Consider the following 22,279-nt stretch of genomic DNA (forward strand, 5'->3'; position numbering starts at 1 on the left):
TCTCTTCCAGGAAACTCTATGCCAGCACACCCACTCTTGCAGTTTTCTATTTGCTTATTTCTGGCTCCTCTAGCAGTCGGCCAGCATTCTGTGGCTACTGAGCATGCACACTAGGCTGTTTTCAGGTGCCCTACCCTTAGGAGTCCTTCCCCCCACGACCAAGTTCTTTTTTGTACTCTGCAAGCCCTAGGGTTCCTCTGAGCCTGGCGATAACCTCCCTCTTCTGCATGGATGGTATTTTGGCCACAGAGGGAGCAGCAGCCAGACAACTGAGTTCACTACAAGTATATTTGTAGTGTATGCATTTTTTTTAGAATGGTGCAGTTGGTGGGAGAGTTTTCCCTGAAAGTTTCTCTAAAGATACCAGAAGCTCACTCTACAGTAACTATAGCAGGGCTTTTTAGTGTAGCTGCCCCTGTTCTGTGGAATAGCATCCCTGGGTTGGGTTGGACTTAGTCTGACCCCTGTGTTTTCCTCCCTCATGGCTTGGATTTATGGACTACTTAAAATCAGGCTGCATTTTAAATTTTAATACTGTATTTAAATCTGTATTTTAATCAATTGCTTTTTATGTTTTATTGTAATTTTATTGGTGTGAGCCGCCATGAGCCCAGTTTTGACTGGGGAGGGCGGGGTATAAATAAAATATTATTATTATTATTATTATTATTATTATTATTATTATTATTATTATTATTATACGACAGGTGCCTGCTACTTGCACTTTCCAGGAACAAATACATTTTTGTTCCAACAGGTTTCCCCAGCTGGATGAATGAGTCTTTATCACGAATGTTTACTTTGCATGTTTTCAGTTTTGTTTTCAATGTATTAGCTGTTTTTAACTGTTTTTATTGATCTGCTTGACTTGAGACAGTTTTTTAGAAGGTGATTTATAATTATACCGGTATATATGGAAGCGACTTGCAGATGCATTCATTACCTAACACAGGAAACTGCTCATTGCATAACTGGGCACGTAAATGCTTCCTGAGGAGATAGGCACGCATTTTTAATTCCTGGGGAGCTAGACATATCCCTTTCTGTGCAAGCCACAGTATTCCCTCTTGAGCAAGGGCAGACTCTTGCAAAGGCGTGCATAGTTCTTTGCTTCATTGCATTGCCTTCTGAGGCAGATGCCAGCAGTTGGCAGACTGGGGTTTGGATCTGGACCCCCATTTCATGCCAGCAAAGCTGCAGTACACGAGGAAGCTCTTGCATGTGCAAGAAGACAACTGGGTTCTGGACAACTCCACTCCATTATTATTTTTTTGGACTTCCGTGAAATGTAATTGTTTGCCATGACTGTAAGGTCAGGGATTAATGTGGTAACCTAAATGCACATTTTCAGTACTTTGCATTCACCAAACTCATTGGGACAAGCTGTTCTCTCCAGCATCTGGAAGATAATTTATTATTGAGAGCGATTAAATGCAGTCACCAAAAAAGAATCTGAAGCATGTAGCAAAGTGGGCAGGATTAATCATATCTCACAGTATCTGTTTCATTTAGAACTGCATTCTAATGCAAAGATCATATCAATTGTTAAACATCTTAAAGCACTGCAACATGTCATCTCAGGAGGGCTTTTTGCCTTTCTGTTCTATTTTTCCTTTCTTTGTCAGAGAGCAGCAAGCTCTGCATAACACATGTTGTATACATTATGCAAGGGGTGGGGGACCTTTTTCTTTTTTGTCTGGGCTCCATATTGCCAGTGCCAGGAGCCAGCTGAGATATGAAGGCAATTTGCTAGATCAGAAACAGAGAGGTATATCTTGGCAGGGTCAGGTGTAGGAAAACCAGGGAATACAGGCAAAGGCAGGACTGGGAAGCACGTCATGGCAGGCAGCAAGGGCCAAGAGCCAAGTTTTGCAGGGTCCAAAAAGCACCAGGCAAATTCAAGGAAGCAAAGCTTGGACCTCTGGATGTTATTGGACTTCAACAGCTGTCAGCCCCAGCTAGATGGTCAATGGTTAGGGATGATGGGAGTTTTACTCCAGAAACATCAGGAGGACCACAGCTCCCCCATCCTTGGTAAAATGCAAAGCCAGTGTGCTCTCAGCAAGAACCAGCCTACAAACAGCAGCTCTTTCTGCTTCCTATTGTAGGAACTGAGCTGAGCTGAGCAGTAATTTCTTACAGTCAGTGGGCTACATCCAAAAATGCACACAGTATGTGCCCTAATATGCAAGTTGTTTTTCTTCATTTTCCACTTCCAGTATCATGGGCAATGGGGCATAGGAACCAACTCCTAGGTGCCATGGGGGCTTTGCCCCCCCCCCAAAATTTGAGGGGGTCGGGTCCCTACAAAGTTGATGGGCGTTCCTATTCAAATGGGGTGTGTGCACTGTGTCATGTGATTGATTATGCAGGGTGGGGCTTTCCTGGGCCACCACAATGCTTTATCCAAGATGGCACCCCTGCAACAGGGAAACCTATTCATGCTCCCCTCCCCCGTAGGAGGTATGGGACCCCTGGAGGCAGGCACACCTCACACATGCTAACGGGTGAGATGGGTAAGTTTGCACATTGCTCCAAGAGTGCCCAAAGAAAGTGTAATAGATATCTCCTCTAGCATAATGATGGAATTCTAGTGTGTTGTATAATGCTGAGGAACGATAGTGCCTGCTAAAGCATTTTGCGGTGTGGAGTGCTCTTGCTAATTGTTCCAATTGTCTGTCCTCCTTCCCCTCTTTTTGCATCCCTCCCGCCGGGAAACAGTTGGGCAGCATTCTGAGACCACTGACCATGCTCATTTCTCTCTCGGCTGCTTTTCAGGCTCCCCTTTACAGGGTTCACCCCCAATGATTTTTTTTAAAAAAGATACTTCTACAAAATCTGGTGTTCTCCCAAACCTTCTGATACCTTTATCTTCTATATGGGTGCTGCTGTTTTGGCTGCATAAGCATTGTGATTCACACCTTGAGCCTGAGAAATAAAGGAAAGTGTGTTTGTGTAAATTCTAAAGAGGGTCGAGGGCAAGTGAACCATGTGAAGCCCCCTCCTCATAACTCCTCCGTTATCTCTGCTTACTTCATTTCCCAGCTGTCTGGGCTGTTTCAGAAAGGTAGGAAGTTTCTTTAAAAACGTGGGTAGAGATCTTTGCTCAAGAGATTTCATATGAGAGGTAAAGAATAGCTTTGAAACAGGGAACAGAGTCTTCTATTCCCATTAGTAACTTCCTGTCTTATAAATGCTGACAGAGGAGGGCAAGAGGAATTGCGAGTGCTTACACTGTATTTGTGAGAGCTCCACCTTCAAATGTAGTTTATTTATTTGTTTATCAGAATTCATATACCGCTTAATTGTAAATAAACCCCTAAGTGGTTTACACCTTGCTGTAAGATTTGTACTGCAGACTACTGCTGCTGGTGATGAGTGACTTAAAGGTGATTTGCTGGAACAGGGGAAGGGAAGCTTTTTGTTAATGCAGTCATTTTTGTCATTTATTTAATCCCCATAGATTCTCTCCATTTCTTTCAAGTTTTATTTCTGAGCTTTCTCCTTGTTTGCACCTGTTTTATGCGTTCCTATTTTCTCAGTGTAAGATCCTCCAAATGTCTTGATGACATTAAATCGTGTTTTACTGTTGGTGAAACTGAGTTCCAGAAACAACAAATCTTCAGCTTCCGTTGTGCTTGTGGCAGTGGATTTCAAAGTGGCTTTTATTAGTGAGGTTGCTGTCAAGGGGAGTTTTTAGATGTGTAGGCTGTGTGGTTTGCCCGCTTCTTCCCAGCTCTTGTTTGTTTCCACAAGATCTCAAACTGATCTTCTTCCCCTTCTCTTCATAACCCCTTCCACTCTGCCTGCAAAAGAAAAAAAAAGTTTCTTGCCATAATCAACAATGATGGCTCTTTCCATACTTACACTATGGAGTCATATGTTCTAAATCACTGTTAGTCATTTCCTTTTCCCTTTCGTCCCTTCCAAAGAAATGTTGCCCAAATCAAACAAAAGAATAGGAGGGAGAAAATGGTTGCCAAGTTCTTATTGTGTCCCTGTAATAAACTACTGAAAGTTGGGGGTCAGTGCAAAGATAAGCATCAGGCAGTTTACGCTAACTAATGCTTGTAGTATTGCTTTTCAAAACAAAATTTACTCACTGTGCTTTCTCCTTGCCCTCCCCCCCTTTCCTTTTGACAGCATTTGGACAGTAAGTGGGTTTCTTCATCTCGGGAAATAATTACTTTCCGCAAAGCCCTGTTGAATCCAATCACAGCCTATCAGTTTCAACGCTATGTGTCTCTGAAAGGAGATTTACTGGAGAATGGAGTGATCTTCTGGCAGGAGGTGCAGAAATATAAGGTACAGGGCTATCAAGGAATGGAAACAACTCAGTTTCTCATAAACTGTGGCATTTATGTCTGCAATGGTATTTCTTTGGGATAGGAGAAAGCTGGGCCTGACCACTTGATTCCTTTAGGCTTTTTGGAGTAAGAGGCTCCCCACACTAGGTGGATGACAGTTAAGGGTCCTCTGATTTGGAGCTGGATATCATAACACACTTCATCACTCTGAGCTTGCCAGATTCAATATGGGATAGGCTAGTGTGGCTTTAGCTAATGTTTTGTGTTGTTTTTATAGGGCTGGGTTGTTGTTGTTTTTAAACTTGTCACTCATTTTATTGTTTTGTGAGTTGCCTTGAGTTTTTTTTAAAAAAGGTACTAACAGATGTAATAATAATAATAATAATAATAATAATAATAATAATAATAATAATAACAACCCAGGTGGTGCTGTGGGCTAAACCACTGAGCCTAGGGCTTGCTGATCAGAAGGTCGGCGGTTCGAATCCCTGTGACAGGTTAAGCTCCCGTTGCTTGGTCCCAGCTCCTGCCAACCTAGCAGTTCGAAAGCACGTCAAAATGCAAGTAGATAAATAGGAACCGCTACAGCGGGAAGGTAAACGGCGTTTCCATGTGCTGCTCTGGTTTACCAGAAGCGGCTTTGTCATGCTGGCCACATGACCTGGAAGCTATACGCCGGCTCCCTCGGCCAATAATGCGAGATGAGCGCGCAACCCCAGAGTCGGTCACGACTGGACCTAATGGTCAGGGGTCCCTTTACCTTTTTAACTGAGATAAAGCATATGGTAAATCTGCTTATCTGCTATACATTTTATATATTGAATATTCATCTTTACTTTAGCCAAACAGATGGAAGAATTCGACAAGGTACAAGGGTCTAGTGGTGACCAGTGCTCATTGGGACTGGTTGTGTGGGAGGCAAGGACACCAACAGTAGGTTGGTGACACACAGTCCGTTGAGCTGGTAGACTGGCTGGGTTTCAGGAGGCCCAATTCAACATATGGGTTGCTGATGGGCCATTGCTTTATTTCTGCTGAGACTATCGATGCAACCCATCGCGAAGACTTCCTCCTTTTCTTCCCCAAAGATCATTCCTCCAGCAGAGTTGAGGGAGTAAGTATGTGGCCGGAAGACCAGAGGGCCTGTAGCTCGTTTTCACATTTTGTACGCAAAAAAAATGCCTCACATTGTTCGTATAAGATTCAAGGGACTGTGTCAAAGATGTTGAATTCTTCTGTGATGACAGGCGCGTGGTTCTTAATGAGACACATCCCTCCAGTTGTAGGGAACAAGGAGCCCTTGTCTGGATGACCACAAGTATTCAACATAAGTCTGTGCCCACATAATGGTTTGTTAAGGGCAGCTTTGGAATTGTGCATCGGTGAGGGATAAACTATAGAGCCTGGAATGATTTGAGGGAAATGAGAATGTGCTTCCGGTGTGCTGTAAAGGTATACTTAGTACACAGCCATAGAGATGAGGCACGTTTGAAATCCATTTGTAGGCTCATCGTGCAACTATAAGACTTGAAAAATTGCTCTGTTTTCAGAATCCATTTTTCTGGTAGCCAGACATGTACCGGTATATGCAGAAGGCTTGTCTGGGCATTCAAGTAGGCAAGCGGGACCTGCAACAGAATATTGCAGTGTGTGGAGTGCTTCTGTTCAGAATTCCAGCCAACCTCGCAGCCTCTTTCCATGATACTCCATTCTATGCCCCAACCCCTGTTTCACCCCCCAACAGACGCTCATCATTTTGAGCATGCTCAAAACCAGAAAAGAGTCAGTCATTGTTGGACTATTTTGAGTTTTCCCTGCTTTGTATTTGTTTATATACATAATTGTTTGTGTGTGCGCGCATGCATTTCCTCAACCCTTGGGGCACCACCAAGCCTGCTTATCTCATAGATATCTCAAAGAAATCTCATAGAATCACAGAGTTGGGCGTGACCCTGAGGGTCATCTAGTCCAACCCCCCGTAAATGTAGGAAAATGCAGCTGTCCCTTACGGGAATCGAACCTGAAACCTTGGCGTTGTCAGTACCACACTCTAGCCAGCTGAGCTTATCCACCTGCTATAGACCTCACTCTTGGGTGTGGTTAGTGTTTAATACAACTACACGATTACATTTAACGTGCATGGCTTCCCCTAAAAAGTAGTGTGCAAAGGGTGCTGGGAATTCTAGCTCTGTGGTGGGTAAACTACAGTTCGTTGGGGGAAGCCATGTGCTTTAGTATACAGTATAAGATTGCCACATCTCTCTCAATGTTGGGAAATGCTCTGTACATGCAATGGAACTGAATAGACGAGATGCCAATGATGGAACACTCTTCCCAAGGCAGCTTATCTGGCACGGAGTCTAATGTATTTTGAACACCAAGTAAAGCCTTATTTGCCCCAGCTTTTAAAGAAATCTGCTTCTATATTGCTTTAATCTGTTTCTCTTCTTGTTGTTGCTGCTGCTGCTTTACGTTCTCTTAATGTATTTATTGCATTGTGTTATTTTTTCTTTTTTGTTTGTTGCTCTGAGAGTCTTTACCTGAAATAAAATATTTATATTACAGAGAGTCTTTACCCTGCCTACTGTACTTTTCCGTTTCAGGACTTGTGCCATTCCCACTGTGACAGTGCTATCATCCAGAATAAGATCACGACCATCATCAACTGCTTCATAGATTCTGCCATCCCACCAGCTCTTCAGATTGACATACCTGAGGAGCAGGCCCAGAAGATCATTGAGCACAGGAAAGAGCTAGGCCCTTATGTGTTTAGAGAGGCACAGGTATAATCAGAATGATGAAAACCCTGGGTTTAGCTGGGAGGTGTTGAGAATGAGACTTAGGGGTAGGTTCTGGTTTTCTGGGTTGAGATTTGTGCCAGTAAATAACTGTGGTGGATGCAAAGCTTTTTTTAAAAAAAACTAGAAACAGCTTTGCATCCACCACAGTTATTTATTGGCACAAGATTTTTAGTGTATGAAACTGGATTTAAGGAGCCATAGGCATACCTTTACTCATGGGCAAGATCGGAATTTAGTGCATTAAGTAACAAATATGAAAGATTCAGATTGAAGTAGTCACTCATAGACTGACCTTCTAGCCATGCACAGAAAACTCTGCCCATGCTCTGGCACTGCTGAAGCCTCCTTCCCATTGCAGCTTCTTGTGATCCTTATAAAACTACTCCAGAAAGTTAGGGGACTCTCTCTCTCTCTCTCTCTCTCTCTCTCTCTCTCTCTCTCTCTCTCTCTCTCTCTCTCTCTCTCTCTCTCTCCTCTACCACCAATGTAGTTCATAAAAGCTGCTGCCAATACAGTGGTACCTCTACTTACAAATTTAATGCGTTCCAAACGCACATTCGTAAGTAAAAAAAAATTGTAAGTCGAATCCCATAGGAATGCATTGGGAGAAAAAATTCGTAAGTAGAAGCAACCCTATCTAAAAATTCGTAATTAGAAAAAATCCTATCTAAAACACATCCAAGATGGCGGACAGAGCTCCATTCGTAAGTAGAAACATTCGTAAGTCGAGTCATTTGTAAGTAGAGGTACCACTGTATGAAAAATCAGTGTATCCCACTGTGTGAGTGCAGACACCTAAGGATTTTTGGATCTGAGTCAGGGATTTTGCAAATGTCAGCAATGCACAAGGGCAGCTTAACTTGATCAGATGCACTGCCCTTTTTCTTTAGATGAGTGATGTTATTGGATGTGGTTGTAGGCTCTTTCCCCCTCCTCCCCGCTTTTTTTATTTATTTAAAAAAGTATGCTTGTTCTGCTGTACTGACCAAATAGGGTCATCTGTAAAAACTAGTACTGTCGACCACCAGCAGTGACTACCTTTTATGCTTCTGTTTTGAAAGGCCATTTAGCTAATTCTTCACTTCCACAAAATACCACCAACAGTTCTTCCCTACCAACACCCCTCACCTTTTAAACAGATATTAATATGAATCCGTAAAACATCCCTGAGGGCAAGAGTCGGAACAGATTGTGGGGTAGATAAAGGGCTCCAATGTATGAATGAGAAATGCAGCTAAACCCAGAGATGCCATTTGGAACGGACAAATTTATCCAGGTCATGGTGGATACTTTCATCAGGCCGATATGGATAGTGGGTAGCCTTGAGTCCAAGAGACCTGGGTTCAAATGTCACCTCAGCCAAGAATTCATGCACAGCTCCAGGCACAATGTGTTCCCTAGTGCTTTGTCTCACATCTCCCTCTTTGAATTGGGACTCAACGTATTTATTGTGAGAACCAACAATATTCTAGTGGATCATATGCCATTAACATCATTAGAGGCAATCTGCATGTTGGAGTAGGCCACAAAGCTTCATAACAATGACTGCTTGACACATCAAATGGGGGGCGACCTTTGCGTGGTCACGCGCAGCCCCCTGATCCCATAAGGCGACTCCCTGGTAGTTCGGTGCTGGCACCACCTTCCCAGGTAGGATGCCAGGGGTCTCTGCCTACTCCAGCCTAGCGTCCAATCCTGCCTGGGGAGGTGTTGCCAGGGGATGGCCAGGTAAGGGGAGGGACTTTCCAGCTCACACAATAGAATTTGAATCTTACCTCCAAGCACCAGTTGGTATTCTGCTCAGGGGGTCGCCTGGGCTTTGGGAGACTCCGCCTGTCCACGCAATGGCTGCTTACAATGCTAACAATGACATAGCTTCTCCCAAAGAATCCTGGGAACTGTCATTTGTCATAGAAGCTTAAAGGGCACACCTGTCAGGGAGCTAGATGGACAGTGACTTCCAACTTCACCCCGATATAACTAAGTCCAGTGTCGCCTATTGGCTAAACTATATAATGGTAGTATCCGCACAACATAGGTTCATGCGTTAATGCTTTAATTGAGACCAGCCTTTGAATACAGTATTGGTCTTTGCATTCAGATTTGTGTGGGTTTCCCCACCTAGTTTAAAACATACATTGCAAAAAGATATCGCTTGAAACATTTTCTGTCAGCTCTGTTCTTTCAGAACTTATACAGTGATGAAATCCCTTTCTCTTAAAAAGCAATGTGTTGTTGTTGTTGTTTGTTTGTTTGTTTTTTAGTTTTTTAAAAAGCTCCCTTGCCTTTGTAAATAGAATATTCTTGAAAATAGTTGGGTTAAAAACAACCATCATGATTCTCATTCTCTCTCTCTCTCTCTCTCTCTCTCTCTCTCTCTCTCTCTCTCTCTCACACACACACACACACACACACACACAAAACATTTTTTAAAAAACCAAAACCTGCCATTCTGTGCTTTTATTAATGCAAGCAATTATTTAGGACATTCTTTTAATGAAATGCTTATTAACTGTGGTTTTAGGTAGGTTTCTCATCAGCAATAAACACATACTGATGAGAAGTATGTGCAGGTCTGAAGCAAAATACTGGGCAACAATATGGAGGGAGGTGGTGGTTTGTGCTGGGCATTAGGAAAAAGAGATGTGCTTTGTTTTTATGGCAAATATTCCAATTGTCTGCAGCACCATCGGTTTCTCTTTATACCAGGGATGAGCAGGCGCCAGGCTTGTTGGAGCTATTTTGGTTTTTACTAGAACTCCCAAGATCTACTAACCAGAGCCAAGGGTAAAAGAGAGACAACTAGAATTTAGGAACAGGGTGTCTCTGAGCACATTGTAAGGCTAGGAACTGGAGCTGATCTGAACTCCAAGTCCTTTCACACTTCCAGGCTGTTCCTATTTTGAGGTGGGATTCTTATCATGTACCAGCAAATTCAGGTTTAGAGATGATTTGGAGATTTTGCTCAAGAAATCCACTCCCAAATTGAAATTTTTGTGAGAAGGAAATTGATGGGAAAGCATACTGCAAAGGTGGGATAATGCTTGATGAAACATCATTTAACACAGTTCATCAGGAGGAGACCCTTCTTAGCTTTCTCCATTTCAGCAGCCCAACTTAGGTGTGGAAAGCTGTTTTGCATTTCCTGTTATTGAACAGTTGGAAGTCAGAACCCCGGTCAATCTGCTTCAGATCAGCTTGAGATCTTCTAGTAGACCCTGATCCACCTTCTGTGTACTCCTGCTATATGCTGTTAAAACAAATAAAAGTCCCCTCTTCTTTTTCCTGCTTCAGATGACTATTTTTGCTCTTCTGTTTAAATTCTGGCCACAATTTTGTGAGTTCCGAAGCAATTTGGCTGACGAGAAGATTTTGCCTATTCTGGAGAAGCGAAGAGAAAAGAAGCTGAGAAAAACAAGAGAAACAGATGACGGGGTGAGAAAAGCTAAGACACAAAAGAGCATCACCAACTTTAGGCAGGCGGGACAGTGAAAACGATTTTGATATGGATCTGACTCAAATTCTGCTGAAGTCAACGGAAAGACACCACTGTCCAGATTTTAAAAAATAGTATTTCTTTCGCTCTGTTTCTCCCCCTCCCCCCTCCCATAAATGCTAATCTAATTCATTCATTACGTTTGTTTTCAGCCCTCCTTGGAACTTGAAGCAGGTACAATATTTTAATATAAAGCATACATTGAAATGTTGCTGAAATGTAACATTGCAAGCTAAAGCAGCTTCTAGCGATGCCAGAAAACCCTGGGCTTTCAAGCATCTCCAGAGAAAAGGTGTTCCATCATTTCAGAGAGTTGCTTCCATATGAACATGGGCCCACTCATCTAAATATACATGTAGTAGCAAAGTAGCTCTGCCACACCTGGAATGCTGGGAGTCCCAGCAGAAGGGAAGGTAGGGGAGGAATCCAGGCAGGGTCTTTAGCAATAGCAGATATACACCTTGCCCTTACTGGATGGGAAGGTAGATTAGAATAGGAAATCTACCAGCAGTAGATATTATTCAAGCTGCAGCCATGAGTGGTGCATGTATCCTTCTTGGAATACCACTGGGCAGCAAGAGGCAACATGCAGATGCTAGCCCTGACCAGGAACCAGGATTAGAGTGTGGGGGGGGTTAACTTTGGTAGCTTCCTTCAGCCTACACAAGAGCCAGCAAATGCTCTCCTCTTCCCCAAAGGTTGCTGAGGGGGGGAAAGGAGGCTGAACACCCTCAAGTGATTGCAGAAGGGATGGGGAATAGGTTCAGACAGCGGCAGTGTGCTGTCTCTGAGCCCAATCTCTCCCCATAGTAGTCACCCTGAAGGTGGAGGCTGAGCACCTGAGAAGGAGGAAAGATAAAACCCTCACCCGAAATATAAATTAATGAACATTTGTGTGTTGTGTCTGATCCATGTTCACATCATGTGAATGTTAATTTGAAGTTCCTTTCCAAGCTCTTGATTCTTCTGTTGATGGTGTCTCAAGAGTTGTATAAAACAGGTCTCATTTGATTTGCAAGGAAAGTGTTATCTCACTGAAGGGTAGCAGCCAAAGACACTTCTGCATCTCCTCTAGCTGTCCAGACAGGTGGTATTACTGAGAGGTTGCTCTTACTCAGACATCCCCAAACTTCGGCCCTCCAGATGTTTTAGACTACAATTCCCATCATCCCTGATCACTGGTCCTCTTAGCTAGGGATCATGGGAGTTGTAGGCCAAAACATCTGGAGGGCTGCAGTTTGGGGATGCCTGCTCTTACTGGCTTTTGGGAATTTGAAAACATAAAGTATAAAAGGGTGTAGAGCAAAGCTTTAAAAAATCTCATGAAGCCTATAAAGTACAGTGCTTTAACTCACCTTAAACTGAGATTAATCAAGTTTTCTTTTTATTGCTAGGCATTAGGGAAGAAAACTCCCATGTCTGTTAAGATGGGTTCTGTTCTTGAGAGTAAAATGAGTAAAAGTGAGATTTCATCTTCGCCGAGCTTTACTGAATATGGCCGACAGGTGATTGGTGATAAACTATGTAAAGTTGTTCCTTTATGAGTCAACAGGAGGTTGAAGCTGCTGCTATTACTAGCCCCATATCTGAATTGGTTGTTTGATATTTGTACAAAGGCTAAGGCGGAGGACATGCCTATTAGTTCTTCAATTTCTAATTGCATTTATCACAGTCTGTTATGAATCAGTGATATTGTTTAGAGCAGTTTGCAAGCAGTTTCTGATCCAACTGATTTCATTCAGGCAGAGGGCCCTGCCCTGTGGAACGCCCTCCCATCAGATGTCAAAGAGAAAAACAGCTACCAGATTTTTAGAAGACATCTGAAGGCAGCCCTGTTTAGGGAGGCTTTTAATGTTTAATAGATTATTTTATTTCATTTTTCTGTTGTAAGCCGCCCAGAGTGGCTGGGGAAACCCAGCCAGATGGGCGGGGTATAAATAATAAATAATATTTCAGTATTATTATTATTATTATTATTCGTACAGTACATGGAACTGAAATGAAGCTTGCCCACACGTAATTGCACTTGCTAATCCCCCCCCCCCCCGCTACTTGGTAGTTTCTGTTCTTCCTTCCCTCCTTCCACCTTTGTCTTCCACTTTGTCAAAATATAGATTGTAAGCTCTTTTGGGCAAGGACCCATTCTTTTAGTTGTAGCTCTGTTTACACTAACAATGATACCCTAAATGTTTTTAAATGCTGGGCATTGTAAAAAGAAGGAGGGACATTTACTGTTTTGAAGGGGTGCAAACAGATGAATAAACCCCAATTTTTTTTCACCTCCTTAATTAAAACACACACACACACAATCTAGAACTTCTCCAGAGGCAAAACGAAAAGGTGTGACACCCAGTGCAAGCAGTACCCCTTGAGTGTTACGACAGTAATACCAAAACATATGTACTTTGTTCTGTTGCATATGGTCCTTATGCTTGATGAAGGAAGAGACACAAATAGTCCTTTGGAAATAAGAGATCAAATACAGGATCACTAGGCCTGTGTAAGGGCCATGAGCACTTTTTTCCAGATCCCTAAGAAAGCCCAAAATGTGGCCTAGCATATTCCACACATATTGAAGTATTTTGAGCTGATAAGCAAAGGGACTGATCCTCCAATAGCTATTAATATGCCATAGCAAGGTATTATGATCATTTTTATGGTACTTCTTATCATATTTAATCTATTAACAATCGGAGAAGTCAGAGCTGTAGAAATGACTTCTGATTTCTCCATTATTATTGTTATCTATTTAACAAGATTTATATACCACTTAATCAAGATTTCTAAGCAGTTTACGTAATATGGGACTGAAGTGGGAATGCTAATTCAATGTCAAATCCAAATTGACATATTTTAATGAAAAATTACAGGTTTGGACCCAGGGTATATAGGGAATTTGCCTTTCCAACATACTTTACTCGGGTACCCTGTCTAGAAACCCCTCTCTTATGTTTTCTTCCTGGTCACATTCATGGTAGCTGCAGAAGGAAGGGTTGTATTTTCACCTCTTAGAGGGACTTAGATCTGAGTCAAAATATACAAGCCCTCACAGGACGTCTCATAGGTGAGCTCCACTGAAATGAACGAGGCTGGCTCTCATGTATTTCACTGGGGATTGCTCAAGAGAACTGCCTGGTGGAATTGTAGGTTCAATAGGAATGTGAGATACATTTAAATGGGACCGTCTCTTGCTTGAGTTTCAGCCCCTTATCTCCAAAGTGGGAATTTGGAGAACATACAGCACCATATGGGACAGCTCTATGTCAGCGTTCCATCTGACTGCATCTACAAAGCGCAGCCTGCTGTGGTTTTCCTACTTACTTGTGCAAAATAAATCAGGAGAGGTCCAACACAGGCTGAAATTGTGGTTGGGTAATACACATGAATCTCAAAGATACGTCACAGGCGATTATTAGAGAGCTGCAACAGAGGAATTGGTTGTCTGTTTTGCCTATGGTGCTACAGCATGATAGACCTTTTTAGAGCTTCATTAAAAACAAAACAAAACCCTGTTTTGCGTCCAAAAACATTGACATTATCTTACACAGCAAAACAAAAGCCCACTAAACCATTGTGCCACAATTAATTTCTTGGTTTTTTATTTTATTTTTAATGTAGGCCTGGTCTTATTCAAAGTACCTAGAAGCTCTCCAGCAGGAAAGAGTTCTTCTGAAGATCCAAGATGAACTGGATAAAAAATCAATAGCATCATCAGCGTATACAGGTCAGCTTTTCATCAGGTTCTGTTGCTAGAGAGAGGTTGCTGTGGATCCACTTATGACTCATTTTCTCACTTAAATGTATGAAACACAGCTGCCTATGCATGGAATACTTTTCATGGAGCTTCCCGGGCAGAGCAGGATGGTTGTTAGTGGTAGCAGTAAGATTTCATGGTGGAGCAACTGCATGAATCTCAAAGATATGCCTTGCTGGTCACAGGTGGTTATTAGAGAGCTGCAATAGAGGTTTTGGTTGTTCTTTTTGCCTCTAGTGCTACAGCATTTTAATCTGCTTCATTGAAAACAAAACAAAAAACCCTGTTTTGCTTGCAAAAGGATTGACATTATCTTACACAGACTTGTTGTGGCTTATCAGAAAGGAGGAAGCTTCCCTCCCTTTTTTTGGTTTGGGAAGCTTTTTGGTTTTCCCAACCCACATTGTAGCCAGGAGGAGGGAATTAACTACACCAGTTCTAGGGTTGTCAGAGTTTAGGGTCCCTTTGGAGGTGTGGGGGGGATGAGAGTGCTTAGACCTCTGAGAACAGTCATCTGCCCTTGACGTGCTTCTCTGAAGTGCTTGTCTCCATTTTCTCGAGGGAAATAGCATGGGCATAGGGAAATGTGTGTTTCCCCCTCTTTCCTGGAGAGTTATGAAAGGAGGCCAGAACATAGAAATGCAGATTCAAAGCAGGAAGACAGGCAGAATACGATTGTAATGCAGGAGAAGGGCAGAGGGAGAGGGGAACTGGCTGCTATTGGTACCATCTAGTACTCCCAGTTTACACCCACCCACCCCATTTGTAATTTTGCTAGAGCATCTCACTGTGTGTCCCACAGATCATGACAACAGTTGCCTTCCATGTATTCTGCTGGGCTAGTTACAAAAAATAGCAGCATTTCTCAACGCTGCATTGCCTGAAACGTTTTTGGATTTTCTTTCTTTCTTTCTTTGGCATTCAGAGCTCTCAAACTTTCTCACGCTGAAGAGCGATCAGTCAGAAAAACCCATGATCACAACAACTTACAGCAGTGCTTTTGTGAAACAACGTCTATTACATCCCAAAGATAGTGAAAGTAGGTTTCAAGGGGGGTGGGGTCGTAATTCTCCGGTTTGAATTGTGTGATATAATCAGATGCTCAGTAAACTGTGTTTTCCTATTGCTACTTTAAACAAACTGAAATACTGTTGATGCTCTCAGGTGATGCTCAAGGCAGAGGTGTCATCTGGAGGGCCTCAGACTAGGGAAGTCTGTTGTAGGAAGTAAATATATATCTAAAATGTTGTAGCTGTTCTGCATGCTTCATGGACCAATACCTTGCTAATCCCCTTGGTGCTTCATTAAGTTATCTTTGTCTTGTTGCATACGTGGCTTGCCCAAGTTATGGGAAGGGCCATAGTTTAGTGGTAGAGCAGCTGGTTTGCATGCAGAACATCCTAGGTTCAATCCCTGGCACCTCGCTGGGGTTGTGAGAGACCCCCTGTCCAAAACCATGGAGAGCTGCTACCAGGCAGTATATACAACGCTGAGCTTGATGGAGCAATAGCCTGATGAGTGATGCAGTCTTAAGTTGCATTTGCAGACTGGCAATGAAAGCCCAGGTACTGCTGCAGCCTGTCCACCAACACTTTCTGCGCCTCCATCTGTCTCACCAGAGTGGTGCATGCTCTAGTTATCTCTCGCTTGGACTACTGCAATGCGCTCTATGTGGGGCTACCTTTGAAGGTGACCTGGATACTACAACTAATCCAGCAGCAGCTAGACTGCTGACTGCGAGCGGCTGCCGAGACCACATAACACCGGTCTTAAAAGACCTACATTGGCTCCCAGTACGTTTCCGAGCACAATTCAAAGTGTTGGTGCTGACTTTAAAGCCCTAAACAGCCTTGGTCCAGTATACCTGAAGGAGTGTCTCCACCCCCATTATTCAGCCTGGACACTGAAGTCCAGCTCTGAGGGCCTCCTTTCAGTTCCTTCACTGCAAGAAGCCAAGTTACAGGGAACCAGGCAGAGAGCCTTCTCGGTAGTGGCGCCCGCCCTGTGGAATGCCCTCCCACCAGATGTCAAAGAGAAAAACAACTACCAGACATCTGAAGGCAGCCCTTCAGCCCTGTTTAGGGAAGATTTTAATGTTTGATGGACTATTGTATTTTAATATTTTGTTGGAAGCTGCCCAGAATAATAAATCATCATCATCGTCTGTGCTGCTCTGACTTCATACTCTTGTCATTCTGCCTGCCCTGTGGAGAAGCTGCTCCTGCTGTGCTTGCTTCTTCCACCTCTTGCTTTGCCAAAGTCCACTTTCACAAGAAACACTGGCATTGGTGATTTAATTAGTCTTATTGCAGAACTCCCCATCTGCACAGTGGCGTCGTGCCAACACAGCAGGGTTCCTGTTCATAAATATTAATATTTTCACACTCTGAGGGTGTTACCCAGCCCAAAGTTAAGCCCCGATGGTCTCAGTGGGGTGTACTTAGGCTTGCACTTAACATTTCCACTGATTTCGTTTACACTTTGGGCTCTTCGGCTGCAACCCTGTGAACTCCCACCTGCAGGTAACCCCACTGGGCAGAATAGGACAATCCCAAATAGACATGCATTGCAATAGGCTGTAAGACTGCAATATTGTGCACATTAACCGGGGAGAAAGTCAAATGGAATTCAGTGGGGCTTTCTTGAGAGTGAACATATGTTGAATCAGATTGCTTTCTCTGCTACAAAGCATTTTCTTCTTTACGATCCCCAAGCCCCCTTGGTTCAGTGTAGACTGCCATCCTACAAATGTTTACTTCAGTCAGTTCATTTATTTATTTTTTAAAGTGGTACTTATTCTAAGTAATCACACATAGGATCAAGCTGTTGCAGAAAATCAGTTTTCTTCTTGGGAGGTGTTATTTTTCTCTGTGGTAAAGATGGCAATTGGCAATTTATAATGTCTTTCACCATATCTGTGCACAATAAGCATGAAAACATGCAAACTCATTCCAGTTTGAGTAGAGATATTTCTAAGCTTTTAATTCAAATAAGATCATCTCTATAGTATTTAGTTGTGAATTATCTAAATTGGGGGACCTGTGACCCTCCATATCTTTTGCTTGACTGGAGTTCCCATCACCCCTGACCACTGACCAATGTTCGCTGGGGCTGATGGGATTCAGAATCCAGTTGTCACCTTTTATTTCATGTTATATTAATGCTCTGGTTTGTTTTCCCCTGCCCAGGAACTCCAAAGCTTTAAGTGTGGAATGTGATGAAGACATGAAGACATGATGGATTTGCTGCTACTCTGGGAGCAATCCAATGCAGAAATAAACTATTGTGGGCAATTTGCTTGTACCCCGGTTCCTTCAGTGGTAAAGGGGGGCACTGGCCTTATTTATTGTGCTATTATGTGCTACAGCCGCCCCCCCCCCCACTTTGGGGTGGAGATTTTGTCCATCAACACAACAGTATGAAGTATGTGTAAGGGAATGGCTATAGTTCAACAGATGCTTTGCATGGAAAAGTTCCTTGATTAGATCCCTGGTATTTCCAGGTAGGGAAAGGCTCATTGCTAGTCAGTGTAGACCAGGCACCCCCAAACTGCGGCCCTCCAGATGTTTTGGCCTACAACTCCCATGATCCCTAGCTAACAGGACCAGTGGTCGGGGAAGATGGGAATTGTAGTCCAAAACATCTGGAGGGCCGAAGTTTCGGGATGCCTGGTGTAGACAATACTGAATTATATGGACTAATAGCCTTGGTTTAAGATAGCTATCTGTGCTCAACTTCCCTTTGAAATATAAATCTTGGTGCTGCTCAGAGCCAAAGGGGGAGAGATCCAGATGGCTTGTGTCTGCTGATGGTTGGGAATGATATTAGCAAGAGGGTCTGTTAGCACCATTCTTATTCTGATTATCAAGATACAAGGAAAATCAAGGCATTGCCTCTTGCTTTCTGGCATGTTGGAGTATCAGTAGAAAGAGCTATCCTAAGGACAGAGGCCGTAGCTCAGCAAATGCTAGAAATATATGAAAAACCCACTATGTGAAGACTCCTGAGGGATTGTAATTCCCTGCAAGTTCTGTACCAGTGTTTATCATATTGTTTTTAAAGCTACAGTACAGCCTATTCTTTCTATAGGTTACAGGTGATGTGAAGTGGGGGTGGGAAGGACCCACACATATTAGATATTCCTTCCCTTTTCACCATTCCAGTTAAATGATGAATAATTTTACTACTGATGATTTGGTTCGGATCCATCTCTTGGCAGATTGCTTCCTTAGGCATATGATAAGCAATCAGGATCATTTCCTTTCTCAGTAGAAATTACAGTAGCAATGGATCAACATTCTATTAAAGAGCCTTCTAGGTAGCTTCCGTTTTTTATTTTTACAATAAAAAAGTACAATCCAAAATTATCTACACACCCAACAGTTGGTTTATCCATGTCCAAATGTCCACCAGTTCATTCTTCCATGTTGTCTACTGTATTCTGAGGAACTTAATAACTAAAGACCCTGCTGTATATCTTAATTGGTAGCTCTGTTCTGAGTTATACTAGGTGGACTTGTTATATGAAGGATATTATCCAGATACATGTCAGAGAGGATAAAATGTCATATGAATGCTATCCAGCCTTTCAGAATTATATCCACCCATTCAGTTAAATGACTTGTTTCCCTTGTGGTCTTGATGGAGGTGGTGTAACTGAATGTCTTATTTGCCTGTCATAAAGGAGCCGGAATTGCTTTGGTGCATAGGTAGAATTTTGCATGACCGGCTGTAATTCATTCATTCCTTTATCAACATTAAGTCTTCCAGAATACACAAATTGATGTTGATGTTCATAGATCCAGCTAACAGTTGGGCCAAGTTATGATCCAGCCAAGTTAAACACTTTTGAATACAATTGATTTTAATGAGAAAGTTTATCATGACCTCAAGTCTCTTCCCTGCAAATCAATTGAACTTAAAAAGTGTTCTTATCGTGCCCCATATGTTTTGTTCCCAACTGGCTATTTAAAATTTAAAAAACAGCATTATTGCACCTAAAGACTAACAGATTTATTGAGTGGCAATTTTTGGTATAGAGAATCATTGGAAGTTGCATTATACTGAGTCTGGCCACTGGTCCAACTAGCTCAGAATTACCTACACTGACAGGCAGCAGCTGTACTCTAGGGTTTCAGGCAGGATTCTCTCCCACCCCTGCCTGGAGACACCAGGGATTGAACCTGGGGTCTTTTGCATGCAAAGCAGATTCTTTACCACTCAGCTATCAGCCCCTCCTTGGACAATCCATTCCCCCCCCCCAGCCCTCTGTGCCTCCCCAAATCTGCTTTAGAAGACTGGGCCCCCCTGTGGTGCAGTTTCCAATGGGTGCACAGCTGCAAGGGTTACTGCTGAAATGTCCCTCTTACTCTGCACTGATTACAGAGATCAGTGGAAGGACACCATTTGGTATCACTCTTTGTGACTATTTAAAGAAATGGTTTTATGTTAATGCCATGAAATATGACTATTGCCTAGTTGTATTTTTGATGTGTTTTGATGCATTGGGTTGTGTGTTTTTTTTTTAAAAAAAAGTGTTTGCAGGAGCAGAGGTGGATGTTGAGAAGAATCAAACGTTTGGTAATCACTTTGTTCATATTAAATGTTCTTAATGTGTTGCACTTTGCTGACATTTCTCTCAATGATACCTGATGCTAGGTCATTCTACTAATCTAAGTTGTCTGTTTACATAAGCAGTTTCTACAAGCAGCTCTTAAATTGCTATTTGCATTTCCCACATCTGCAAAATTCTGCATGGTCTTTAATGTGCATTTGAATGAACAATGATTCTTTCCCCCTTTAGATCTACAGTAGTATTAGCAGTATCTGCACTTCATCCTTTCCGTGACTTTGTTAGTGGGGTAAGATTACATGTGGGATACACAGTACATTTAAGTAACTGGGCACTTCTATCATAGCTCCTCTTAATCACCTTTTAAATTTTTAAATTAAGTTTAATTATTTTATTTTGTCAAAGTAATAATCATAAATAAATAAGAATAAAAATGTGCACCCGACGACTGAGACCATTCCCTTGTAACTATCCAACTTTCAAGCGGAAGCCGCATCGGACGTTTGGCTTCCAGAAAACGTTCGCAAACCAGGACACTGACTTCTGGGTTTGTGGCATTTGGGAACCGATTTGTTCGGGAGCCGAGTGTTCGACTACCAAGGTACCACTGTATCCCTTTTAAAGTGAGGTGAGCAGAGCAGAGCAGAGCAGAGCTGTATACAGTATTTCAAATGCAGTCGCACCATAGATTTATATAGTGGAATTATTATATTGGCACTTTTATTTTCAGCCCCTTTCCAAATGATCCCTAGCATGGATCAAATACTTCTGCAGCTGCAATAACAGAATGCAGTTCTAACAAGCTTTTCGGTTTCTCTGATGCAACGTTAAACCCATTTTAGAATTTTATATTAACAGAAAGCTAATGAGCTAGCATGAGTGTTGTTTGGTGTTTACACTGTTTATTAGAACAAATTCTTTTTTCATATCTGGTACTTTCAAACATGGTGGGAGAGGGAGACCCTTCCTCCCATGACTGCCTCTTGAGGTAGCTCAGTCATATCCAAAGCTCTTTAGGCTGCTATGACACCTCCTTGGGACCCTCTGCCCCCAGACAGGAGTGGGTTTTGGGTGTCCAAGGTAAATTATTAACAGGGAAGCCAAGATGGCATCCAGCTAAGAGTTTAGTGCATGATCAGGGAGAAATAAGGATTCTAACCGCATGCTGTTTACACAAAGTGCAACAATGTCATCTTCAAGTAATACGATATATTGGGGTGTGGGAATAAGCATTGCTCTTTATCCCTTTGTTAAAAAGAACTGGGTAGAAATTCAGAAATGTTTTTTAAAATTCATGCTTTGTTCTTATCATTTCACTGTTAAACTCCACCATTCATTCATTCTTCGCTATGCCTGGTAGGGTTGCAGAAGAACACAAAGCTTCTTCTATCACATGTGGGCTTGTGAGGTAATCTTTAAATTCTTGGATTAGACATATCAAGCAATCAACAAAACAACAGGCCAAACCATTTGCCCAGTTCCTAGGCCATCTCAACTGGGCATCTTCCCAGAAGAGCTAAAATATCTGCTTCATACAGATCTTTATCACATTGGCTCATCCTTGCTGCACATTTGGAAATTTCTGAGGCATTGGAAAGGCATGGTACTTTCACTTTACATTTATACTATCAACGCTATCTAGGAGTCACCCCTTTAAATGGAAAAACTGACTCACAAAGTACACTCATCCAGAGATTTGGCCAACCCAGATCCTTTTTAAATGCAAAATGGCACCCTTTCATTTATTCTGTAAACTGAGAACCTCCTGTTAGGCAGGCCTAAATCATTCTAGTCTGATCCGATGTAAAAACATACCACAGTAGTATGCTTTGAAGCTTACACACCTGGCAAACCTTGTATTTTCTAACCCTATAAACACTTTTTAAAGCTGTTCTCATTCTCTCTCCTTTTATAATGTTGTTAAAATGGGGAGCGGGGAGGGACACCCACTATTAATAAAAACATATATTTGGGAAAAACTGGGATAGATCAGGGAGCACACGGCCCTCAAATAATGAAACCAAGTGAAAGTAAAACTTCATTAAGCAATCGGCTGTTGCTGCCAGAGCAGGATGCAGAGGTTGAGAAGGAGGCTGGAGAGTGCTTTCTACGTGGAAAAAGAAGGGGTGTGTGTGGACTAGACAAGACTGACCCATACTGGATCAGTATAGCCTAAGAGTGCTGAGCCTCTGAGGCAGGGATGGTAGACCGGGGGGCCCTCCAGATGTTGGACTCCTCTAGCATGTTGGCCATGTTAGCTGGGGCCAAAAGTTTACCATCTTTGCTCTAAAAGCCGTGCTGGCTGGAGCTGATGGGAGTTGTAGCTCAAAACATCTGGTGGGCATCAGG

At 42.6% G+C, this 22,279-nt stretch overlaps 1 protein-coding gene across 4 annotated transcripts in view; it reads left to right on the forward strand.

Moving 5' to 3' along the window:
- Window positions 1-19,873, forward strand: part of RGS22 (regulator of G protein signaling 22) — a 77,188-nt gene extending 57,315 nt beyond the window's left edge. For 3 of the 4 annotated variants that reach the window (XM_035126309.2, XM_060277687.1, XM_060277688.1), the window contains 6 exons: window positions 4,144-4,305; window positions 6,911-7,090; window positions 10,403-10,543; window positions 11,999-12,109; window positions 14,223-14,328; window positions 15,284-16,517. In XM_035126309.2, coding sequence (XP_034982200.2) covers window positions 4,144-4,305; window positions 6,911-7,090; window positions 10,403-10,543; window positions 11,999-12,109; window positions 14,223-14,328; window positions 15,284-15,438 — 855 coding nt within the window. In that variant the 3' untranslated portion in view covers window positions 15,439-16,517. Of the gene's footprint in view, window positions 1-4,143; window positions 4,306-6,910; window positions 7,091-10,402; window positions 10,544-11,998; window positions 12,110-14,222; window positions 14,329-15,283; window positions 16,518-17,546 lie in introns of those variants that run through there. The other variant, XM_060277686.1, reaches the window with a different exon arrangement.
- Window positions 19,874-22,279: the final 2,406 nt, after the last annotated feature.

Source organism: Zootoca vivipara, chromosome 8 (genome assembly GCF_963506605.1).
Source record: "Zootoca vivipara chromosome 8, rZooViv1.1, whole genome shotgun sequence".
Taxonomy (NCBI): domain Eukaryota; kingdom Metazoa; phylum Chordata; class Lepidosauria; order Squamata; family Lacertidae; genus Zootoca; species Zootoca vivipara.